The sequence below is a fragment of the Tachypleus tridentatus genome, chromosome 13 (genome assembly GCF_004210375.1).
Source record: "Tachypleus tridentatus isolate NWPU-2018 chromosome 13, ASM421037v1, whole genome shotgun sequence".
Taxonomy (NCBI): Eukaryota; Metazoa; Arthropoda; class Merostomata; order Xiphosura; family Limulidae; genus Tachypleus; species Tachypleus tridentatus.
Window position 1 is genome coordinate 116,228,923 of NC_134837.1, and position 20,316 is coordinate 116,249,238.

The window sequence follows — 20,316 nt, forward strand, 5'->3', positions numbered from 1 at the left end:
AACAACAAAGCTGGCGGTTGCTTCTCTTTTATTTTTGCCTGGCATCCTCTGTACGCACCACTCGTGTTAGCGGCTCCATCATAAGTTTGTGCTCTTAATCCTGACAGTGGTAAATTGAGTCTAGCCAGTATATCAAGTATAGTCGAGGATATTGTTTCACCAGTTGTATTGGAAACATTGTACAAACCAAGAAATGTCTCATGGACATCAAGGTTCTCATCTACGTATCGTACACATATTGCTTCCTGTTCGGCACCTATAACATCTTGAGTGCCATCAACAATTAATGCAAAGATTTTACTTTGCTGCACTTCGTGTGCTATGTTTCTTAGCATTTGATGGTTGAACATCTCCATTATTTCATTCTGAGCCTGGGGTGATGTGAATGTGGTTTTCTTTGACAAGTAGGCCGTCAACTTAGGATCTTCCTCTTCCAGGAGCTTCATTCACTGCAGGAAGTTTCTCTCCGTATCAGTATGTCCACGTAATGCTAAACCTTGAAGCAGTAAGAAACGTAAACTTCTGAATATTTTAGCTAGACTTCTTTTGCATTCTTCCCGCTGCTTCTTTTTTCCATCATATAGCTGGACAGTCACTGGAGTTACATCAAGTGAACCTTCTGGAGATATAGCAAATCTGTGCTGAGAGGAGGATTGGTGTTCGTTGAATTTCTGTTTTGCCTTTTTCCAGTTGCAAAAATCGGTGGATATGAAGGCATACTCCACTGACCTCTCCAGTTTCCCTGTAAAAAGGCCTCTATTTTCCGCCTTGGCACAAAGAAAGCATATGACTTTTTGAGTCTGATTGTCGAAGTGCAGCCATGGGAACTCGTCAAACCACTTGCCTTGGAAGTTGATATTTCGAGATTTTGCTTTCTTTCATAGTATTAGTTGTGCGTATGGATGATATGGCTTTCCACACTGTATCTGTGGAGTGTCAGACTTTTCATTACTGCACAAACTTGTTTCACAACTATCTGGTGGTTCATGATGTGCAGTAGTTGCACAAGCATTTACAGACTCGTCCTCTGATGAACATGGTATTTCCTCTCTATGGCAAGTTTCTATTCCTTTCCTAGAGGTTGTTGGATTATCTGCATCTGCATTGTCACTTGTAGTACCAGTAACTGGCTTGCAGAACTGTCTAATATCGGATAGTTTCAGATGCTTGCTTGTCATAATTGGAATCTTTTTCTCAGATGACTCAACAGGCTAAAATACACTCTTTATTGAAAAACTCTAACGTACAACGAACGAAGATAGAACAGAATGAAAGTAGGACCGAACTGTACAATTCATTAAGTCGAACGCGCGAACCTCACGGTGAGTACCGAGCCGAGTGACTGCCTGGGCATCGCTGAGACAATGATGTGTGCCAGTTACAATACAAGTAAATGCACGTTTCTCGAAAAATACTTAAACAATCATAAATATATTACATTCCTGTTGAAGCTCATCAAAAGGCAAACACGTTGTGATATAATGTCTATAAGCACGTCTATTAAATAAAAACACCTAAACAAAAACTACCAATACAATTCGAGTAGAGGCTTCAGACCGTTGAAATCGCTCATTTTGTGTTCTAATTATACAAGAAAATACAATATTTTTACTATCTGTGATAAGAGAATATATTGTTCTTTTACCATAAAGCACCAGCACTTTATTAGAGGGCGGTGATTATCTGAAATTTCATGGATTAATGAGGGCCACAAACACAGTTCTAATGAGCCCTGTTGTAAGATCGAGGCTGAGACTAAATGGAGGGGGTGATGTAGCCGCGTCTGGATCCAAGCGCCCGAACCTGTTGTCAGCTGTACACTGAAGGTACACTATGGTCAGCGGATTTAACAGCTGAGGAGAGTAAGGCGTTTGGCAATAAAACTGGCTAGACATGCATTAGAACAAATGGCGTAGGAAAACTGCACAATATACACATAAGATTGATGCAGCAACAAGCTACAAAAGGCCTGCTAGATCTAGATCAGAGGAGTTTATGCTTGAGAGAAATATTTTGGAATTTCATGCTCCGTTCAATCTGTTGTGATGAAAATTTTATTTATCTTACACTACGTGCAAGACGTGGGTAGATTCTGTGATATTGCTTGCAAGCCTCGCATGCATACTTAGGCCTACTTACTGATACTTACGAACTATCGCTTAGATCGAAAAGTTTAGAAGCACGCCCATATTAAAGATGTACATTTCGGCTACTGAAAAAGCGTACATCTAGGCCTAATTATGTAATTCGATTGTACGAACACAAGAATAACAAGAACAAACACATAATTCGTAGGCCTGTAATGCAATAAAACAATTCAACAGACCAAACTGTAGGGGGGTGATTGTATGCACCATACCCCCCCACTTAAAATGAAGGGGGGATTATCCCACCCATCTCCCCCAGGATCTACGCCCCTGCTCCCACGCAACCCTGGACACTGACGCCAGAAATACATAATCTTATTAAAGAACGCAGGAAACTCAGGGGACTCTACATGAAAAGTAGAGACCAAACACTCAAGCCCAAAATAAATAAAACTCATGCCTTAATCAAACACCACATAAGTATTCTGAAAAAAGAAAATGGACCAATTACTGTAACATATTATACAACAGTTGAAACAACCCCAAAGAAATCTGGAAACAATTTAAGTCACTAATGGGAGAAAAGAATAATAGTAAACTATTCCAACACATCAAATACAATAATATTATTGCAAAAACTGACGTCGACAAAGCTGATTTACTTGCTGACTATTTTACCACTTCTTTTGCAGATATCAATTCACCAACATTTAACCAATTACCCAAACTCAGTATAGACAACCATGTGTCAAGTAATCCGAACTTATACACTCCTCTGTTTCCGGCCAATATCACAGAAAATAATACGAATATACCCACGGACAATGACACGTATGGCAGACTAATAACAATAGGAGAACTAAAAACTAATATTTCAAAACTTAAAAACTCTTCTCCTGGGGACGATGGTATCAGGAACATCATCTTACAAAAGATATCCATTAACCTTCTACATCATCTTCTTAACATAATGAACTTGTCTCTAATAACTGGATATTTTCCAGATGTCTGGAAAAAGGCGAAAATAACTGTTATTCTAAAAACTAATACAGGAAACTATAACCCGGACAACTTCAGGCCCATAAGTTTATTGAGCAGCATTGGTAAACTTTTAGAAAGAATAATTTCAAGAAGACTGCTTGAATAACCTAATTCCCGAAATCCAAAACTCCTCACGTAAAGGTAGACAGACCACAGATCACTTAACGAGAATATAGAATCAATATACAAGTCCTTTAACAATAACCAAACAATGATCGCTGTTTTCCTTGATGTCAAAAAAGCTTTGGACTCAGTATGGCACAACGCCATTAGATATCGACTTCATTCTTTAAACATTAATCAAAAAATAACCAGATTGATCTCGAACTTCTTAACTAACTGCACTGCAGTGATTAAGATAAACAATACTATATCTAAGACATTTAATATCACTGCTGGTGTTCCACAAGGCTCCGTTCTATCTCCGCTATTATACATTATCTTCGTGAACAACATACCTTTTCCTGACCTGACCTACAAATACTTCTCTCAATACACTGACGACATTGCCATTTATAGTGTATCGCGTAACCCAATTATCGCTAGTAACAGAATACAAGAAACTTTTAATGCCATAATCAACTGGTGTAACGATTGGAGAGTCCTACTAAACCCTCACAAAACCACTGCCATAGCATTCAGGCACAGCCTGAATAAACATCATAAAAACTTGAAAAAAAATACAATTAGGAAGCAATAAAATCAAACTAAGTTCATATGTCAAATTTCTTGGAATGACATTTGGCACGCGACTCTCCTGGACACAACACTTCAACAAATCGGTTAGCAATAGAATATACCACTTAAAACTTTTAACTGGGAGTGACAAAGGCTGCACACCCGAACCCATTATTAAAATTTATAAAGCCTACATTCGTCCTCTAATTGAGTACAGAGCCCCAATCACATACAACATGAAAAATACCACAGTCAGATCACTTCAAACAGAACAGAGTATTAAGAATGGCACTTAGACTACCCATATGCACTCCTATCAAATACATACATATTTGCAACATACCTCTTATCACTGACCGCTTCACAACACTAGCCCATAAATACTATAAAAACGCAGAGACACGAAATTCCCTAACAGCCAAATTACATACCATGACATGCGCCCCACACAAAATAACATCTCCATATAACGCATAACTAGTTTCCAAGAACTCAAAGTAAAACTGATCATGATTTTTCAATTGAGTGACGAATAATAACTAGTTTTTTCTTCTTTATTTCAGCTCTGGTCTCAAGACAGGAAGATTAGCCTTCAAGACCTCAACCAGTTAAACTAAATACTATTTTAATTTATTGTGTAATCAAAATTCGATGCTTTCCTTTAATTCCAGCACTGGACACAAGACAGGTAGATTATTCGGCGCCTGTCATGTGAAAGTGGGTTTTCTTGGGGTACTCCCGTTTCCCCTCACACCAAATTCTGAGGTATTTGGATTTATAGATCCCGGCCACTCGGTGGCCCTGAACAGGGGGCGTTTGGCGTGTTGTTATTTTGCCGCTTCTTTTTTGTTCTTCTTCGAGTCAGCCTGGTCTACTCTCGTTCTGTTGCCTTCACTTGTCCGGCCTTTTCGTTGTTTTTCTCTGAAGCTATTTTCAAACTATTTTCAATATGTCAACTTCTAAAACATCCGACATACTGCATCATCAGGAGAAATTAAACACAATTTATGACAGCATTAAAATTCTAACGCGAGAGGGGCGAGGGGGATATAAATATCCGTGAACACTCCAGTCGGGAAGTTCATCTTCCTTTAAAAACTAAATAACTGCCACGAAATTTTCGTTCTTTTCGTTTCCTACTTCCATTCTGTTCTATCTTCGTAAGTTGTACGTTATAGTTTTTCAATAAAGACTGTATTTTAGCCTGTTGAGTCATCTGGGAAACAGATTCCAATTATGGCAAGCAAGTGTCTGAAACTTTCTGATATTAGACAGTTCTGCAAGCCAGTTACTAGTACTACAAGTGACAATACAGATGCAGATAATCCAACAACCTCAAGCAAAGGAATAGAAACTTGCCACACAGAGGAAATACCATGTTCATCAGAGGACGAGTCTGAAAATGCTTGTGCAACTATTGCACATCATGAACCACCAGATAGTTGTGAAACAAGTTTGTGCAGTAATGAAAAATCTGACACTCCACAGATACAGTGTGGAAAGCCATATCATCCAGACGCACAACTAATACTATGAAAGAAAGCAAAATCTCAAAATATCAACTTCCGGGTCAAGTGGTTTGATAAGTTCCCATGGCTCTACTTCAACAATCAGACTCAAAAAGTCATATGCTTTCATTGTGCCAAGGCAAAAAATAGAGGTCTTTGTACAGGGAAATTGGAGAGGCCAGTGGAGTATACCTTCATATCCACCGGTTTTTGCAACTGGAAAAAGGCAAACAGAAATTCAACGAACACCATTCCTCCTCTCAGCACAGATCTGCTATATCTCCAGAAGGTTCACTTGATGTAACTCCAGTGACTGTCCAGCTATATGATGGAAAAAAGAAGCAGCAGGAAGAATGCAAAAGAAGTCTAGCCAAAATATTCAGAAGTTTACGTTTCTTACTGCGTCAAGGTTTAGCATTACGTGGACATACTGATATGTAAGGGAACTTCCTGTAGTTAATGAAGCTCCTGGAAGAGGAAGATCCTAAGTTGACGGCCTACTTGTCAAAGAAAACCACATTCACATCACCCCAGGCTCAGAATGAAATAATGGAGATGTTCAGCCATCAAATACTGAGGAACATAGCACATGAAGTGCAGCAAAGTAAAATCTTTGCATTAATGGTTAATGGCACTCAAGATGTTACAGGTGCTGAACAGGAAGTAATATGTGTACGATACGTAAATGAGAACCTTGATGTCCATGAGACATTTCTTGGTTTGTACAATGTTTCCAATACAACTGGTGAAACAATATTCTCGACTATACTTGATATACTGGCTAGACTCAATTTACCACTGTCAGGATTAAGAGCACAAACTTATGATGGAACCACTAACATGAGTGGTGCGTACAGAGGATGCCAGGCAAAAATAAAAGAGAAGCAACCGCCAGCTTTGTTGTTTCACTGCAGAGCACACAAGGCTAATTGAATAATGCAACATGCACTTGAAACTTGTGAATGTGTTCGTGATTCTATCCAGTGGGTACATGAACTTGGTGTCTTGCTTCAGAGGTCAGGCAAATACAAGACAATCTTTGAAAATGTTGTATCATCAGACAGCCACAATGGTCGAGTTAAATACATTAGCCCACTATGTCCAACACGCTGGTTGCGCCGACTATCTGCAATTACATGTGCTAATGATCACTACAGTGACATTGTTGATTCTTTGTCTGAATTAGCAAATGAAAAATCAGATGTAGCAGTGAAAGCATGAGGTCTGCTGGACCGATTTGACAAAGGAAAGTCAGTTTTATGATTGTTGATGGCTCAGCATCCATTAGCTGCATTAGAGGAACTAAACCGTGCATTCCAAGCAAAATCAGTGACAGTATCTGGCATGATTGAAGCATCTGCAATGACAGTTGAGCAATTGCGGGTATTGCAAATAGAGGAAAATTACAACAAGATATTTGATGAAGCTGATAAAAAGGTGACTTCCCTAGATCTGGTGCCTGTTGAACTACCACGCATTCGCAGACTCCCCAGAAGGATCACAGGTGGTGGCTCAGTACACCATTCTGCAACAGCTAGAGATTACTACAGAAGCCAATATTTTGAATTTGTGGACACAGTCAAAGAACATCTGACCACTAGATTCAATGCAGACAACAATGAATTGAGGCAATATCTGGCACTTGAGAACATGATCACATCTGCCAAGATTGACAACTTGGTTATGAACTTCTATCCAGAAATCCCTGCACAACGGCTCGAGTTTCAGCTTCCCATTTTCAAAGGAACAACAAAAGCAGTATCTCTGAGAGGTTGCTTACTGTAAAATGCATGAAACAAGCCAGCACATGTTTAGTGAAGTGTTTCTTCTCATGAAAAGTTTGCTTTTATGTCCAGTATCCAGCTGCGAATGTGAACGCAGCTTTTCTGATTTAAGAAGGTTGAAGACGTGGTTAAGGTCAACTATGTCTCAGTGCCGCCTCAACCATGTGGCAGTTTGTCACACTCACAAAGATGAGGTCGACAAGATAAATATAGAAGAGCTTATGAAATAATTCATAAACAGATCATCACAAAGGAGGTCTACGTTTGGGCACATGTAGACTAGAGAACTAAACGAATCTTACTTCAATGAAAAGTATGAATAATTATGTGCTACATTGTATTGATGTGTAACTTTCAAGAGTTCAAAAAGACATTTTAATTATTTTTATCAAACAACATGAACAGTGTTTCAGTAGATATAAACTTATCAAGTGTAATTATTAATTTTATTAATATTTGAAAACATAATTCATGCAATGAAAGTTATTAGTAACCTTGTCAAGTATAATGGCCATCTTTTATACTGTTTAGTGTGCAGGAATAAATTAATGTGGCAGTTAATTTGTGACACATTTGTCTTTATTCTATTAACATTTTGAAAACTGTTCACAACACCTCACTTATACAAACCTTCATGGAAACCTTGAAGTATCATGGCAACAAGATTACTCTGTGACTGCATGTTTAAAGCTTTTAGGTTCAGGTAATGAGAGATTACCAACTTGCAAATTGAACAGTCCACATGAGTGGTTGCAAAAATCATCCTCCCCATTGGGTGTAAAAAATCTATGCCCCTGTTTTTAAGTATATACCTCTAAGTGTTTCCAATCTGAAATTTACAATTTATTTGCACAGAAAAGTTTATATAATTTTTAATTTCATAACTTGTCATTTTTTTCTGAAGTCAGCATCAGTTAAATATATCAAATCAAATGTAAACACTATTTTCAAGCTTTAATTTATCTGTACAAGCCTTGTACTACAACAGTAGTATGTGACAGCTATAGATAGAGATCAGATATTTCTAATATACATGACAAAACAGTAAAGAAACAAAGGTTTCAGTCTGGAGAGTGGGTGGAACTTTTGCATGTTTTTGCAAAACAACTTTTCATAAACTGGTGTTTAGCATGCAAATACATGGCTTTGATTTGTACTGACCTTACTCTTGAGCCAGTTACATCTAGCCATAATTCACTGACCATGGCATTTCTGATTCTTCTCATTTTGGCATTGCTGAGACATTATATTGGACTTGACATAATGTTCTCCTTATACAGTCAAGTTGTATGATTAATTGTTATGCCTAACAGAAGAATAGTAAAACTTCAAAAATGCCTGATAGTTTTGATTTGAGAGGGATTTTACAACTGTGAGACAAATTAAAATAATAATATGCTCATGGTTGTTAATATTTAAATCTAACCATCTGACATCAAAAGCAAAAAATGATGGATTTTAATTTCGTGGAAGTACATGCTTCAAAACAGAGCTTACACATAACAAGTTATCAATGAGGAAATGGTAAAACCCATAGCATGGGCTGAATAAAACGAGATGACTTCACAACCCAACTTAACAGATGGCAATCATATAAAATTAATGAAAATGTTTATATATATACACACACACACACACACAGATTTATAAAAAAATCTATAGTTTGTTTCTAGTTGACATAAATAACGAACAGATCAAAGTTCAATTTAACTGTAAATAAAAAGATTCAATATAAATCAGTTATACCATACAGTAACTCAGTAATGTTTAAAGAAATAAACATGGGAAATAAAAGTAAACAAATATAGCATCAATTACACTAAAGTTGAAAATCAACTTTTTGATGCTGTATGCTATAGTTACACAGTATTTTCACTAAAGACTCAAACAAAGATGTTAAATATGAAAAAAAAAAATTTTTACAGGAATAAAAAGTAATTGGTATTATTGATTAATTGGCATAATGATATATTTCTTGATACAAGTTTAAGAAGAAGGAAAAAAAAAGAGAGAGAGACAAAACCTCAGGTCAGTCCTTACAGATTTCCATGGATTTTTTTTTAACTTGATTAAAACTGGTTTTAACCTTTGCTTGTGTTCTCATTACAGGTAGCACAACTTATCATAGCAGAAACTGTAGTACATCTGAGGGACAACAAATGTGGTTAAAATTTCTACATTTGTAAAGTGAGAATTTAACATCACATTTCAGAAAATCATTCACTTACTTATAGTGAAAAAAAAGTGGTAGGTTTAGATCAGATAAAGACAGCAGTGGTAGGTTTAGATCAGATAAAGACAACAGTGGTAGGTTTATATCACATAAAGATAGCCATGTACAAATTTAAAGCTACATGTGACAAATAAAATTCCATTAAACTCCTAAATTTTTTCTTCTATTTATTATGATAATTCTTCCTGAATAGTGTTGAAGAAAAACCACATGCATATAAACACAATAAAATGTAGAATTATATTTCCTTTAGTGTAGAGGATAACCTTACATGGTTCATAAAAAAATGGAATCATCAAGAATTCAGTCACAAAAATGAAAACCATTTAACAGTATTAAAGTAAGAACATATTTTGTTATTTTATCTGCTGCAGGTGTCAAATAGTTTCTTTTCAATGTTTAAAACTACAGAATGTGCAAATACATTACTCATGTTCCTTGCTGACATTATCAGTTTATTTGTTACCTTCTCTTTAAGGTATAGCCACATTACACTTTTGTCATTAACTGTTTTATTTTTACAGAGAAACTTGTACAAAATAGATGCTTGAATCGACTGAACTAACATAGTTAATGACAGTTGTTTTTTTTTCATATATTTAAATTCAGAAGAGATAAAAAGATATGGACCATAAATCACATTCAATCTAAATATGAGGATTTAAAAACTTATGACCATTGTCATAAAACTTGAACTATTATTAAAAAAAGGAACAAATTATGAGTTTAATAATACAGACTGAATGAAACAGAATTATAATTAGGTGACTGTCTTCCAGGACAATCTAACCTATCACTTCTGTAGATTCTTGATAAAGCAGTCCAAGAGTGGTTGAATCTGGGAGAATGAGAAATGCTTCTGGACCTCAAACAAGACTGTAAGCAACAAGGAGAAAGTGATTTTGTTCTTGATTTTGACTTGTAGGACCAAGAGCTGAGGCTACTAGGAGTTAATGGTGGTGATCGATGATAGGGTACTGGACACTTACGTGCACTGTGACATTGAAAAAAAAGTAACAAATAAAACTCTTTAGAATTATCTATGCCAAGCTTCCTTTGAAACCTCTAACGGACTCATAACAGACCCTTTAAACTTCAAACTGAATACATGAGCATTAGTGAGATATCAAAATAACATAGAACACATTTTGGTCTATATTTAATGGACCAATGAAAAGACAAATTAAATCTTTAATTATCAAATCACAGTGACTCAAAACATATTAGTTTTGAAAACCAGGTAATTAAAAATGTTTTCATTTCACTGGTTATTAAGGGTGGTTTGCAAACTTGAGGGTTCGAATCCTACCCAGTCTTAATTTTTGCTTTTTAGGAATTTTTTAACTTCAGAGCATAAAATTTCTATAGTCCAACAGTGACTTTTATCAATCCTTATAAATTGAGTAATCTTGATTTAGAGCAAGAAATATGACAAAGAAGTTCTTTTTTATCATTGATGTTTGTTTAAAGTTGTGATATTAAGAAATATTGTTTGAAAGTTATCACTGTAAAAAAGTAGCACATACATAGGAACATAAAGATGAAAAACCTGAAAAAATTATTTAATGGTACTTATGATTCAGTTTCTTTTACAATATTTCATGCAGTGAAGCTAAACAATCATGAAAATATATGATTAAATGCTCTTCATAAACCTAAGTATTAAAATAGATTCTTTTATCCATCTCAAAGCTATGATAAAGCTCATTTTCTATTATAGTAAAAGAACATATAAAAAATAAAGTAAAAACATTTAAGGAGAAAAAAAAAGAATACTGATATACATATACTTGTATCACATTATATCAACTAGCAACTTGGTAAAATAAAACATGTCTAATCTTCAGACATTTCAGAATTTACATATTCCATTATCAGCAATATTAAATGTTTACATTCAACATATAAAGTTTGTTATAACCAAAAAATATATATACATACATATATAACAATAAACAGTAGAAGTTTGAATATGAAGAAGAATATACAAGGGAAAATAAATAAGTAAAATATACAAAAGTTAAGAACAAATTTAAATAAAATGTAACATTCAAAACAATGAGAGCAGAAAGGAACTGAGGTTATTATATAAGTAGTGTTATTTATATAAGACACAAAGTTTTTGATCAGAATAACTTTATTCATAAATAAAACTTCAGGTGTTTTTTTTAAATCTTACTTTGGAATTTGGTTTTTCTTTAAAACTAAAGACCTTTTGCTTACTTCTTTACATATATGATCCATTTATAAATACACTTGTGATAACTTTAAAGCCATCTATATTGGCAAAACAAACTAATTAAAAACAAATGCCTATAAACACACAGGAGTTTCAACGACCATGTACTTCACCCATTTACACACATTGTGAAATCGATAACCACCATTTTTATCCACTAATAACTTCAAATTCTAACATCAGGTTCATCAAATTATGAATTTCTGATCAAAGAATGTCTATGCCTTTCATACACATAATAGTATTTGCTAGAAAATTTACTTTTATTGATTCATAATAAGAAATATAGTAAAGATTAAAATATATACGTGTGAGTCTAGTTAGGCTCCTATGATTTGGCAGGGTTATGGTAAGTTAACCCACTAATTGCCTGACCACAAAAAAACAAAGTAGTAAGACGTTTTTTTATTTGTAGTTAAAAAGTGTTATGTATGAAGAGAGATGGGAATGGTTTGTAATCTTGGATAGCTCAGTTGGGTAGAATATTAGTTCTCTCAGCTAAAGGTCCTGGATTCAAGCCCTAATTCCAGAGTTTCTTTTCATTTATAATCATGGTACCAATGACTTCACCACAAAATTTCATATTCCTGGTTAGACCAGTAAAATAAATTGGATACATTATTCACTGGTTTAATTTTTGTTCCTGGTGTATGTAATTAGCTTGCTCTGGTTGTAAGTTATTGATAATATAAAATTTATTTTATATGTACAAGATCAAATGTTGGTATGTGATTGTTTCTTCAGTTCTAATATTATCACTATTGATATTTCTCTTACAGTGTTTAAATATTTTAAGGAAACTAATATTGTATTTTACATCATTATTCCCAACTTGTTTATAAAGGAAATATATAACACTCATTGTGGTGGTATTTAATCTTTCTTGAAAATTTACTTTCTTTTTTCTCTCTTTTTTTTTTAGAATTCAGTACTAAAAATTATTTAAATTTTCAATTGACATCAACTATCAACATGTTTTATTGGTTAATTATTATACTTGAGAGAAGTTTATGTAATAATACTGTAAATAGAACTTATGATTTTTTTACACCTAATCTTCACACTTACATGCACAATGCAGATATGAAACAAAAATAAACCAATGTTAAACATAATATAAAAAGAAAAACATACTTTATACAGATAATGAATTACCTGTGTGGAACTCACAGCTAGCTGTAAGGGTACAACTGAAAATCAAAAGAATAAAAAAAAGTAATAAAAATAATAATAAGACAAAAAGTAATTGTGCCAATCAATACCAAAAAAGAAATATTTAATTTGAAGTTAAGTATAAAATGAGTCATGACAGATTCTATCTTTATAAAATAAAATTGCCATGTGTTTATGGACTATCATTATCAAAACAATTAAAAGTTTCATAACAGTGTGAAAATAAACAAAAAGTTTGGAAATATTTGTGGAAAACATTTTCTCCAAATGTTAATGAATTATATTATCTAAGTTTAGCAAGTACAATTAAGTTTCGTTTATTTGGTAGGAGCAACAAAGTGCATTTTATTATATGTTATAACCACTGGTTCCATCCAGAACAAATACATATGATCAGTTACCATCACGACTGTTTTCTCTTGCTGATTGTACTGAACAGAACTATTTAATTTATTGATTTCTACATCAAATAAAGTCTAAAATGAAAAGTTTCAAAATTGTAAACAACAGAAGTTTGTCAATAGTTCGAGAAAACACCTTCTGAGACTAGTAAGCAAGTTTAGCACAGATACGAAATGGAGCTTTCAGTTTTGCTTAATGTGAGAACATAACATGATAACCTGCAGATTTAGCTTGTGGTATAGATGAAGAAGTTAATTGTACACTCAAAGTGTTCCATATTTCATGTGGATGATATTTTTATCATCAACTAAAAAAATTACAGGGTGAAAGAAAACTAAAAATGAATTTGTAAATAATAGGTTATTTGATAGAAAAGAAACTAGAACAACTAAATAAGAGCAATGTCTAAAAAATATTCTAAACATATTTCTTAAAGATTTTTGATGTACAGAATTTTATATTAAAGTTCTATTCATTGCAAAAAATATTTTCCTTCATCTTATATAATATTTTAGTAGTTCATGATCAATGGCAAATTTTATTGATTTGTTTGTGATGATTAAAAGAAAAATGTGCAAGACCAACACATGCTACTCATAAAAATTAAAGGATATTGAGGTTTATTTAAACTTGTAAATTTTTAAAATACCAATTGTTTTCAAATTTCACATGAGTCTTGTAGAGGATTACACTAATCCTGTCTAGAATTCACAAGCTTATGCACCGATGATTCCTTATTTAATAAGCCTTTATGAAAATGACCCTAATTCTGTAAATCAAAAGGCTAGCATTGATTAACTGAAAAAGATGTTTATTGTTGATTGAGATAATACTATATTTATGGAATTTTTTATTTTATTTTATTTTTTGCAAAGAATGTACAACCTGTTAGAAATCAATTAACTGAAACTGAACTAGCCAGAAACATCACAACATTACAAGAAGGCCATACCCAGCTGAAGTGACATGGGTCACAGTGATATCACAAATATGGTTACTCGATTGTGGTGCAGATACCAAGACAAAGAAGAATATATAAAGAGGTCAGGCCAGAGTCACAAAAGGGCTACAGGTATAGAAGATGACCTGTGAAATTTGGCCCTTAGAAACTGCACCAGCAGTGCCAGAAACCTCAGGAATGAGATTCATCAAACAATAGGAATATGTGTATCATTTTCAACAGTCAAAAACTGGCTCCACAAGGCTGGGCTTAAGTCCATGATACCAGTTGCATCTCCTGTTCTAACCTCAAAGCAATAAACAGCCCAGCTAGAACTTACATACAAATTTGTCACCTGGACCCTTCATTAATGGACCTCTCTAATGATCACAGACAAGAGCAAGTATCTTCAAATGATTGACAAGTGAGGGTCTGTAAGTGGGAAGGAGAGTGATATTCAGCCTGTAACATTGTCCAACATGATGTTTTTTGGGGTGACTCAATTATGATCTGGAGGCATGGGAATAAAGACCTCTAAGAAGTGTATGAAAAACCCTGACAGCAACATGTCACATTAATTAAATCCTGCTTCCTACTGTTCACCTGTTCACTGGTGTTGTTAGAGATGAGTTCATGTATCACCAGAATAAATGCTTGTCCCCACACAAGCAGCAATTTTTTTAGGATGAAGGAACAGAGGTACTAAACCGGTGTGCTAAGTCACTGGATCTGAATCTGGTTGAGCATATGTGGGGCTTTCAAGTGAAAGCAGTTAAGAGATAGACAACGTGTTCCTATGATTGTCCAGAAGCTTAGGTTTGCCCTCATCCAGGATTGAACTGTGCTGTCTCAAAATATCATCCAAAATCTCAGCAGCAGTATGAGTAACAGGTGCAGAGAAGTTATAAGCAATAGAAGAAGGCACACATAAAGCATTAAGTAACTTTTTTTTGTAAATTTTATTCATCTTAATACATTATTTTTGCTTTGATAGTTGTGCAGCAAAATATTGACATTATTCATTAATTTTGCTTTTTTTGTTTTTGGTGCATTAATTTTTAGACTTAATGGTACTGTTTACTTGCAATATTTGTAATAAATAATTTTTGTCAATATTGAATGTCTCTGCATTTTTTTCTTCAAATTTTGAAAAAATACATATCAAAGCCCCATTATCCTTTAATTTTTTGTGAATAGTGTACTTGGAACTCATTAATGTTGATTATATGAGTAGTGATATGATTATATTAGCTCTCCTTTTGGAATTGTTTTGGTCTGATATAATGTGTGAGCAGGAATACTGGTGGTGATGTGTCCTGGATTTGCTTCTGACACTGAACCTGTAAAAAATAGCCCATTAATAACTATTATTTTATAGGAACGAAAGTAGTAGGCAAAGAAAATATACAAATAATTTGAAGATTTTTTTTCTATGGATGGGAATTACAAAATTTGATGTAGTTCAAAAAGTGAAACCAGACAGAGAAATAGGTTCATGAAAAAAAATTTTATTTTATACTTTTAGAATTAAAACAAATTTCAAAAAGGTCTTATATCTGAAATACAAAAGACCTTTCACTGTTGAGTTGCTCTTTACTCTTGTACTGTCAATAAATATCTGATTAAAGTTCTAAATGTCCTTAACACCAAATAGAGCATCAACTTAACCAGAATTCTTCACTCTCTCACACCTTTCACATGATCTACTATGCTTAAATCAAAATAATATGCATGTGATAGTAACATATCTTCCTGTTGTGGGAAGGCAGATGGAAATGTATTACAGAGGTTTTAAATTAATTTTAGTTCTAATATTGTAAAATCCTGAGCATACACACTTGTTTTTTTTAAATTTAGAAAAAAAGCCAAAATGCCAACACTGTGAGAGGGGAGAGGAAACTGGGAGATTCATAACGACCATTTGGTGACCAAATTATTGATTCTTAGGAAGCAAGGTAACAACTTATGCCATAAAAGTAAAAAATGTAACAAAGCAGAGTATATTTAAAAGACTGTTAATGAGAGAATGTATGGTGTGGACCAACCTCATAAGAGACTAAAAGATTGAACTCAGCAGGGTACCACCTTACCATCATCACCTTTTAAATAGTATGTATACATATCAAAAAGGTGGGGTCAAACAGTATTATTTATCTGTGGAACAGTAACACATTCAGGTGTGGTTACAGGTAATGGCATTACACTTAGATGGGGTCAAGTTGCAATGCATTGTCCTGCAGCTATAGTGGAAGATTCTCAGAGGTGTATACCAGTAATAGCTGAAAAAAAACAAACTGAACCTGCACCTTTGACTAGCACCCACTACATCAATATCTGAGAAAGCCATAAAATTATGAAACCAACCAAGTGGCTGGTGCCCAAAGATAATTAAAATACTAAGGCAAGTCCCAGGATGGGCTCAACAACTGTATGATATGATACTATAATGCAAACAACAAATAGGCTAAGAAAATCAAATAGTAAGGTGTCCCATAGACCCAACCTGGACTGGGGACACCACTATTTTTGCAATGCCTCTCATGCTATGTAAGGAAATGCACATGGAGGTATTTTGTTTTGCTTATTGAATTTTGCACAAAACTTCACAAAGGCGATGTACACTAGCCATTCCTAATTTTGCAGTGTAAAACTAGATGGAAAGTAGCTAGTCACTACTATTCACTGCCAGCTCTAAGGTTAATCTTTTACCAATGAATAGTGTGATTGACCATCTCATTATAACTCCCCAACAGCTGAAAAGGCAAACATGTTTGGTGCAAAAAGGATTCGAATCTGTGGCCCTCATTATGAGTTGAGAGCTCCAACCACCTGACCACGTCGGGCCCCACATGGAGGTGGGAAAGGTACTTGTCAAGGCATCACTGGCCACCAAATGACATCCTCTGTCTGTTTCCAGAGGACATAACCCTCTTGTGTAGCACAACTACAGAGGGTGAAAGTTGTTTATGGTAATTACAGAAATGCGTATGAGAGCCCTTAATTGTTAAGGAGACTCCTCATTAATAATGAAAGTATATTCTTTTACTTAATGAATCTGCAATTGTAAACACCCTTGTAATTGATAAAAACAAAGGATGTTGGTAGTATATTAATACTTTAATGACCATATGTATAGACTTTAGTGGTAAATAAGCTGGTAATAAAAAAAAACTTACCTAATAGGGATTCATTCTGGCTTAAAGAATCAGAACTGGAGGCAAATGAAATCCCAGAGGTTCAAGACAGGTACGTTGAACAGCTCTAAGTCCTATCATGTTGAAGTGAGCTCTTACTTCTTCAAGAATCCAAATAATAACAATTCTCAAACATAGCATTCCAACCTATAAAAGAGGTACCTGTGAAACTATGAAGGTCAAAAGAAATAGGAAGAAAAGGAGTTCTTGCTGTTTTGAGCTCTTGATTCTGTCAGAACTAAAAACTCAAGTGATGGATGAATGAGTGACACTGAATAATATCAGGTTTGAAATTAGACACCATTGAGAAGTAAGGTCCTATTGTAGATGACAAATGTGAGCATACTACAAAGAAATGACTTTGTGAAGTGAAGCCATAATTCTGGGAGAAGTTATGGCTTAACAGTAGGCATAGAAGACAGAAGAATAGAAAAATAACACTAAAAGGTTTGCAATACTACAGAAGAAGCCTTAATGTTTTGCATACATCTCAGTTTATTCATCAAAGCTCCAGAATATTTAAGTTAAACATACTACAATTTTGAATTTACTGAGTGAACCTGAACAAAATTTGACAAGCTTTAAGTGAACATTACAAGTTTCTTTTACAAAAAAGTTAATGAAGTTTTTATAATTAAGACATGTCTGTGAATTTTTAAAAGTGTACTGAATCAATATGAGTGGCAAAGTGATTTTTATGCTGAAAATAACAATAGTTCTTTTCACCTTACAGTTTTCATAGTTAATTTGCATTACTCTAGAACTTCCTTGATGCATATAAAAGGTTTTATCCAGTATAATTTTATCTCTTGTCTGTTATTTTCTCTACCATAATACTAACTGCAGCTATACCATCAAGCTACAGAGAAATGAGAATCATGAAATAAAATGCATAACCCTTTTTTTTTATTCTCTGAAGGCATCATTTGATGCCACATATTCAATGAATGATATTCACAGTTTAACCCTTTTGTGATGAGCTTGTTATAATATACACAAGTTTGTACACACATTTATACATGTTAAGTATTTATGTTATAGCTTTTGATGCAGTGTGTGCATATCCTCACAAATTTTGACAGATTTCTAGTAAAGACTGCAAGTGCTTAATACACAAAAAATCAAATTTTTTAATGAAATATTATTTCTAAAGATTTGTTTGTGAGAATATTGAGCCTGTTTCATTACTAGTTTAATCATGAAGAGATTTTCAAAAATGACTGTTTATCCTGAAAATCTCAAATAATATGTGTAATCTCTAAAACCTCCTAAATACATTTCAAACGTTTGTTTTCAGTATGAATTTACATTCTGTGTGTTATTTTCTCTATTCTAACTATAAGGGGTCTGTAAATTTGACTGACCTTATAACCATCAAAAATATATTAGGAAACAAATATAAATTATGCTTTTTTTCATTCACAAAGTTACTACTCAACAACACTAATGTTTAAACTAAATAGCATAAATCTCATAACATTATACATTTATATATATTTTTATTATAATGACCTTCCAGTCGTACCTGGATAACATTACAGAACTAGCATCGACATGGTGCACATGCACACGTTATCATATCCGATACTATAAAACTGACCTTTAGTCTTTACAAAATGATCCTGTCTTTGCTGTATTTTAGAGGACAAGTAAAATTTTGTAATATACAGTCACATACCAATTAATATACATTATATGTGGATATAGATTATTACTCTTTACAAATATGTTATTAAAAAACTTATTTTTCTTAAAACATAGAACAAATAAAGAAGTAAAACAAACTTATCTCTTCTAGCTATGACCTTTGAACTCACTTACTGCTGATGTAGGTTGCTAAGCCTTTTAATATTTCATGTGTAAGATATGAAATATTATTTTTACGTTTTATGTATGCAACTGGATAACCAGAAAATCATAAATTACTATATTGATACCACAAAATTTCACTATAATTTATCAATCTGAGTAACTAAGCTGTATTTAGGTCTAAAGAAATATGAAATTACGAGTAGACTAAAAACGTAACCTACCTCCTTGAGATCTTTGTTCGAAAGAATGAGGAAGCCTTCTAACAGATTAAAATGGCTGAGGAAACATGAATAAAGAGACATTCTAAGCTCTTGATTGGCTTTTCACATCTCATATATTGAAGTAAGTGTACATAAGGCATCCTTTTCAAATATGGAAAGAGGATAATGTAGCCATTATGTTTGATTCAGTACATAAGCCATATCTCACCAAAATGAAAGGATACGAGGTTCTTAATTTTATATTCTGCCTTGTTAATATTGGTAATTTGAGTTCCTAATATATATGAAACTATAGACTTAGTATTTTGACATTACAAACATCTAATTTTAAATGATGCTGCATTCAACATACCATGTGACTTGCTAACAATTTATACTTAAATAGATTCTTTTAATATTTAATTGTAAATTAAGAAATTAACTCATACTAAAGCTTGAATTGTAATCTACAATTTGATTCCAAACTTATTGACATAAGTTCATAAAACGAGAGTTCAATAAAATTTTAAATATAAATCAACAAATGCTATGATATGGCCTTTTACCTGTGACTCACTGTGATAGGGTTAAAACTGTTAACCTTTTCACATCTGATTGCTTTTAACTTTATGGTTTTATTGCTTGGCTTATTCCACATAAGTAGTTTCTTCATCAAAGCAGGAAAACTTTATTAGTTTCTTGTACACTGATATACTGCATGGCATGGAAGCTATATGCTTGAATGCATAACTAAATAGGCTTAGACAATAACAATAGTGAAAATACAGACAGGATAGAAAGCCCTATTGAATTAAACGATCTTGAAGCTAAGAGTCGCACAGAAAAACAAACAACCCATGACAATTCCCAAAAGTGTGAAAGGAAGTGTCATCTGGAACATAAGAGAGTAAATCAGTCAAAGACCCATTTCACTTAATTTGATATCAAGATGCCAAATCTCAAATCAGCCCCTGCTAGTGTGCTTCTTCTGAATAGAAAACCAGTTTCAGTGAAAAACCTACAAA

General features: G+C 33.7%; 1 protein-coding gene across 4 annotated transcripts in view; it reads right to left on the reverse strand.

Annotated features, from left to right (window-relative positions):
• Window positions 1–8,538: 8,538 nt before the first annotated feature.
• LOC143241101 (uncharacterized) overlaps window positions 8,539–20,316 on the reverse strand; it is a 99,652-nt gene continuing 87,874 nt past the window's right edge. For 2 of the 4 annotated variants that reach the window (XM_076484647.1, XM_076484646.1), the window contains one exon: window positions 12,768–15,425. In XM_076484647.1, coding sequence (XP_076340762.1) covers window positions 15,308–15,425 — 118 coding nt within the window. In that variant the 3' untranslated portion in view covers window positions 12,768–15,307. The other 2 variants (XM_076484648.1, XM_076484650.1) reach the window with 2 other exon arrangements.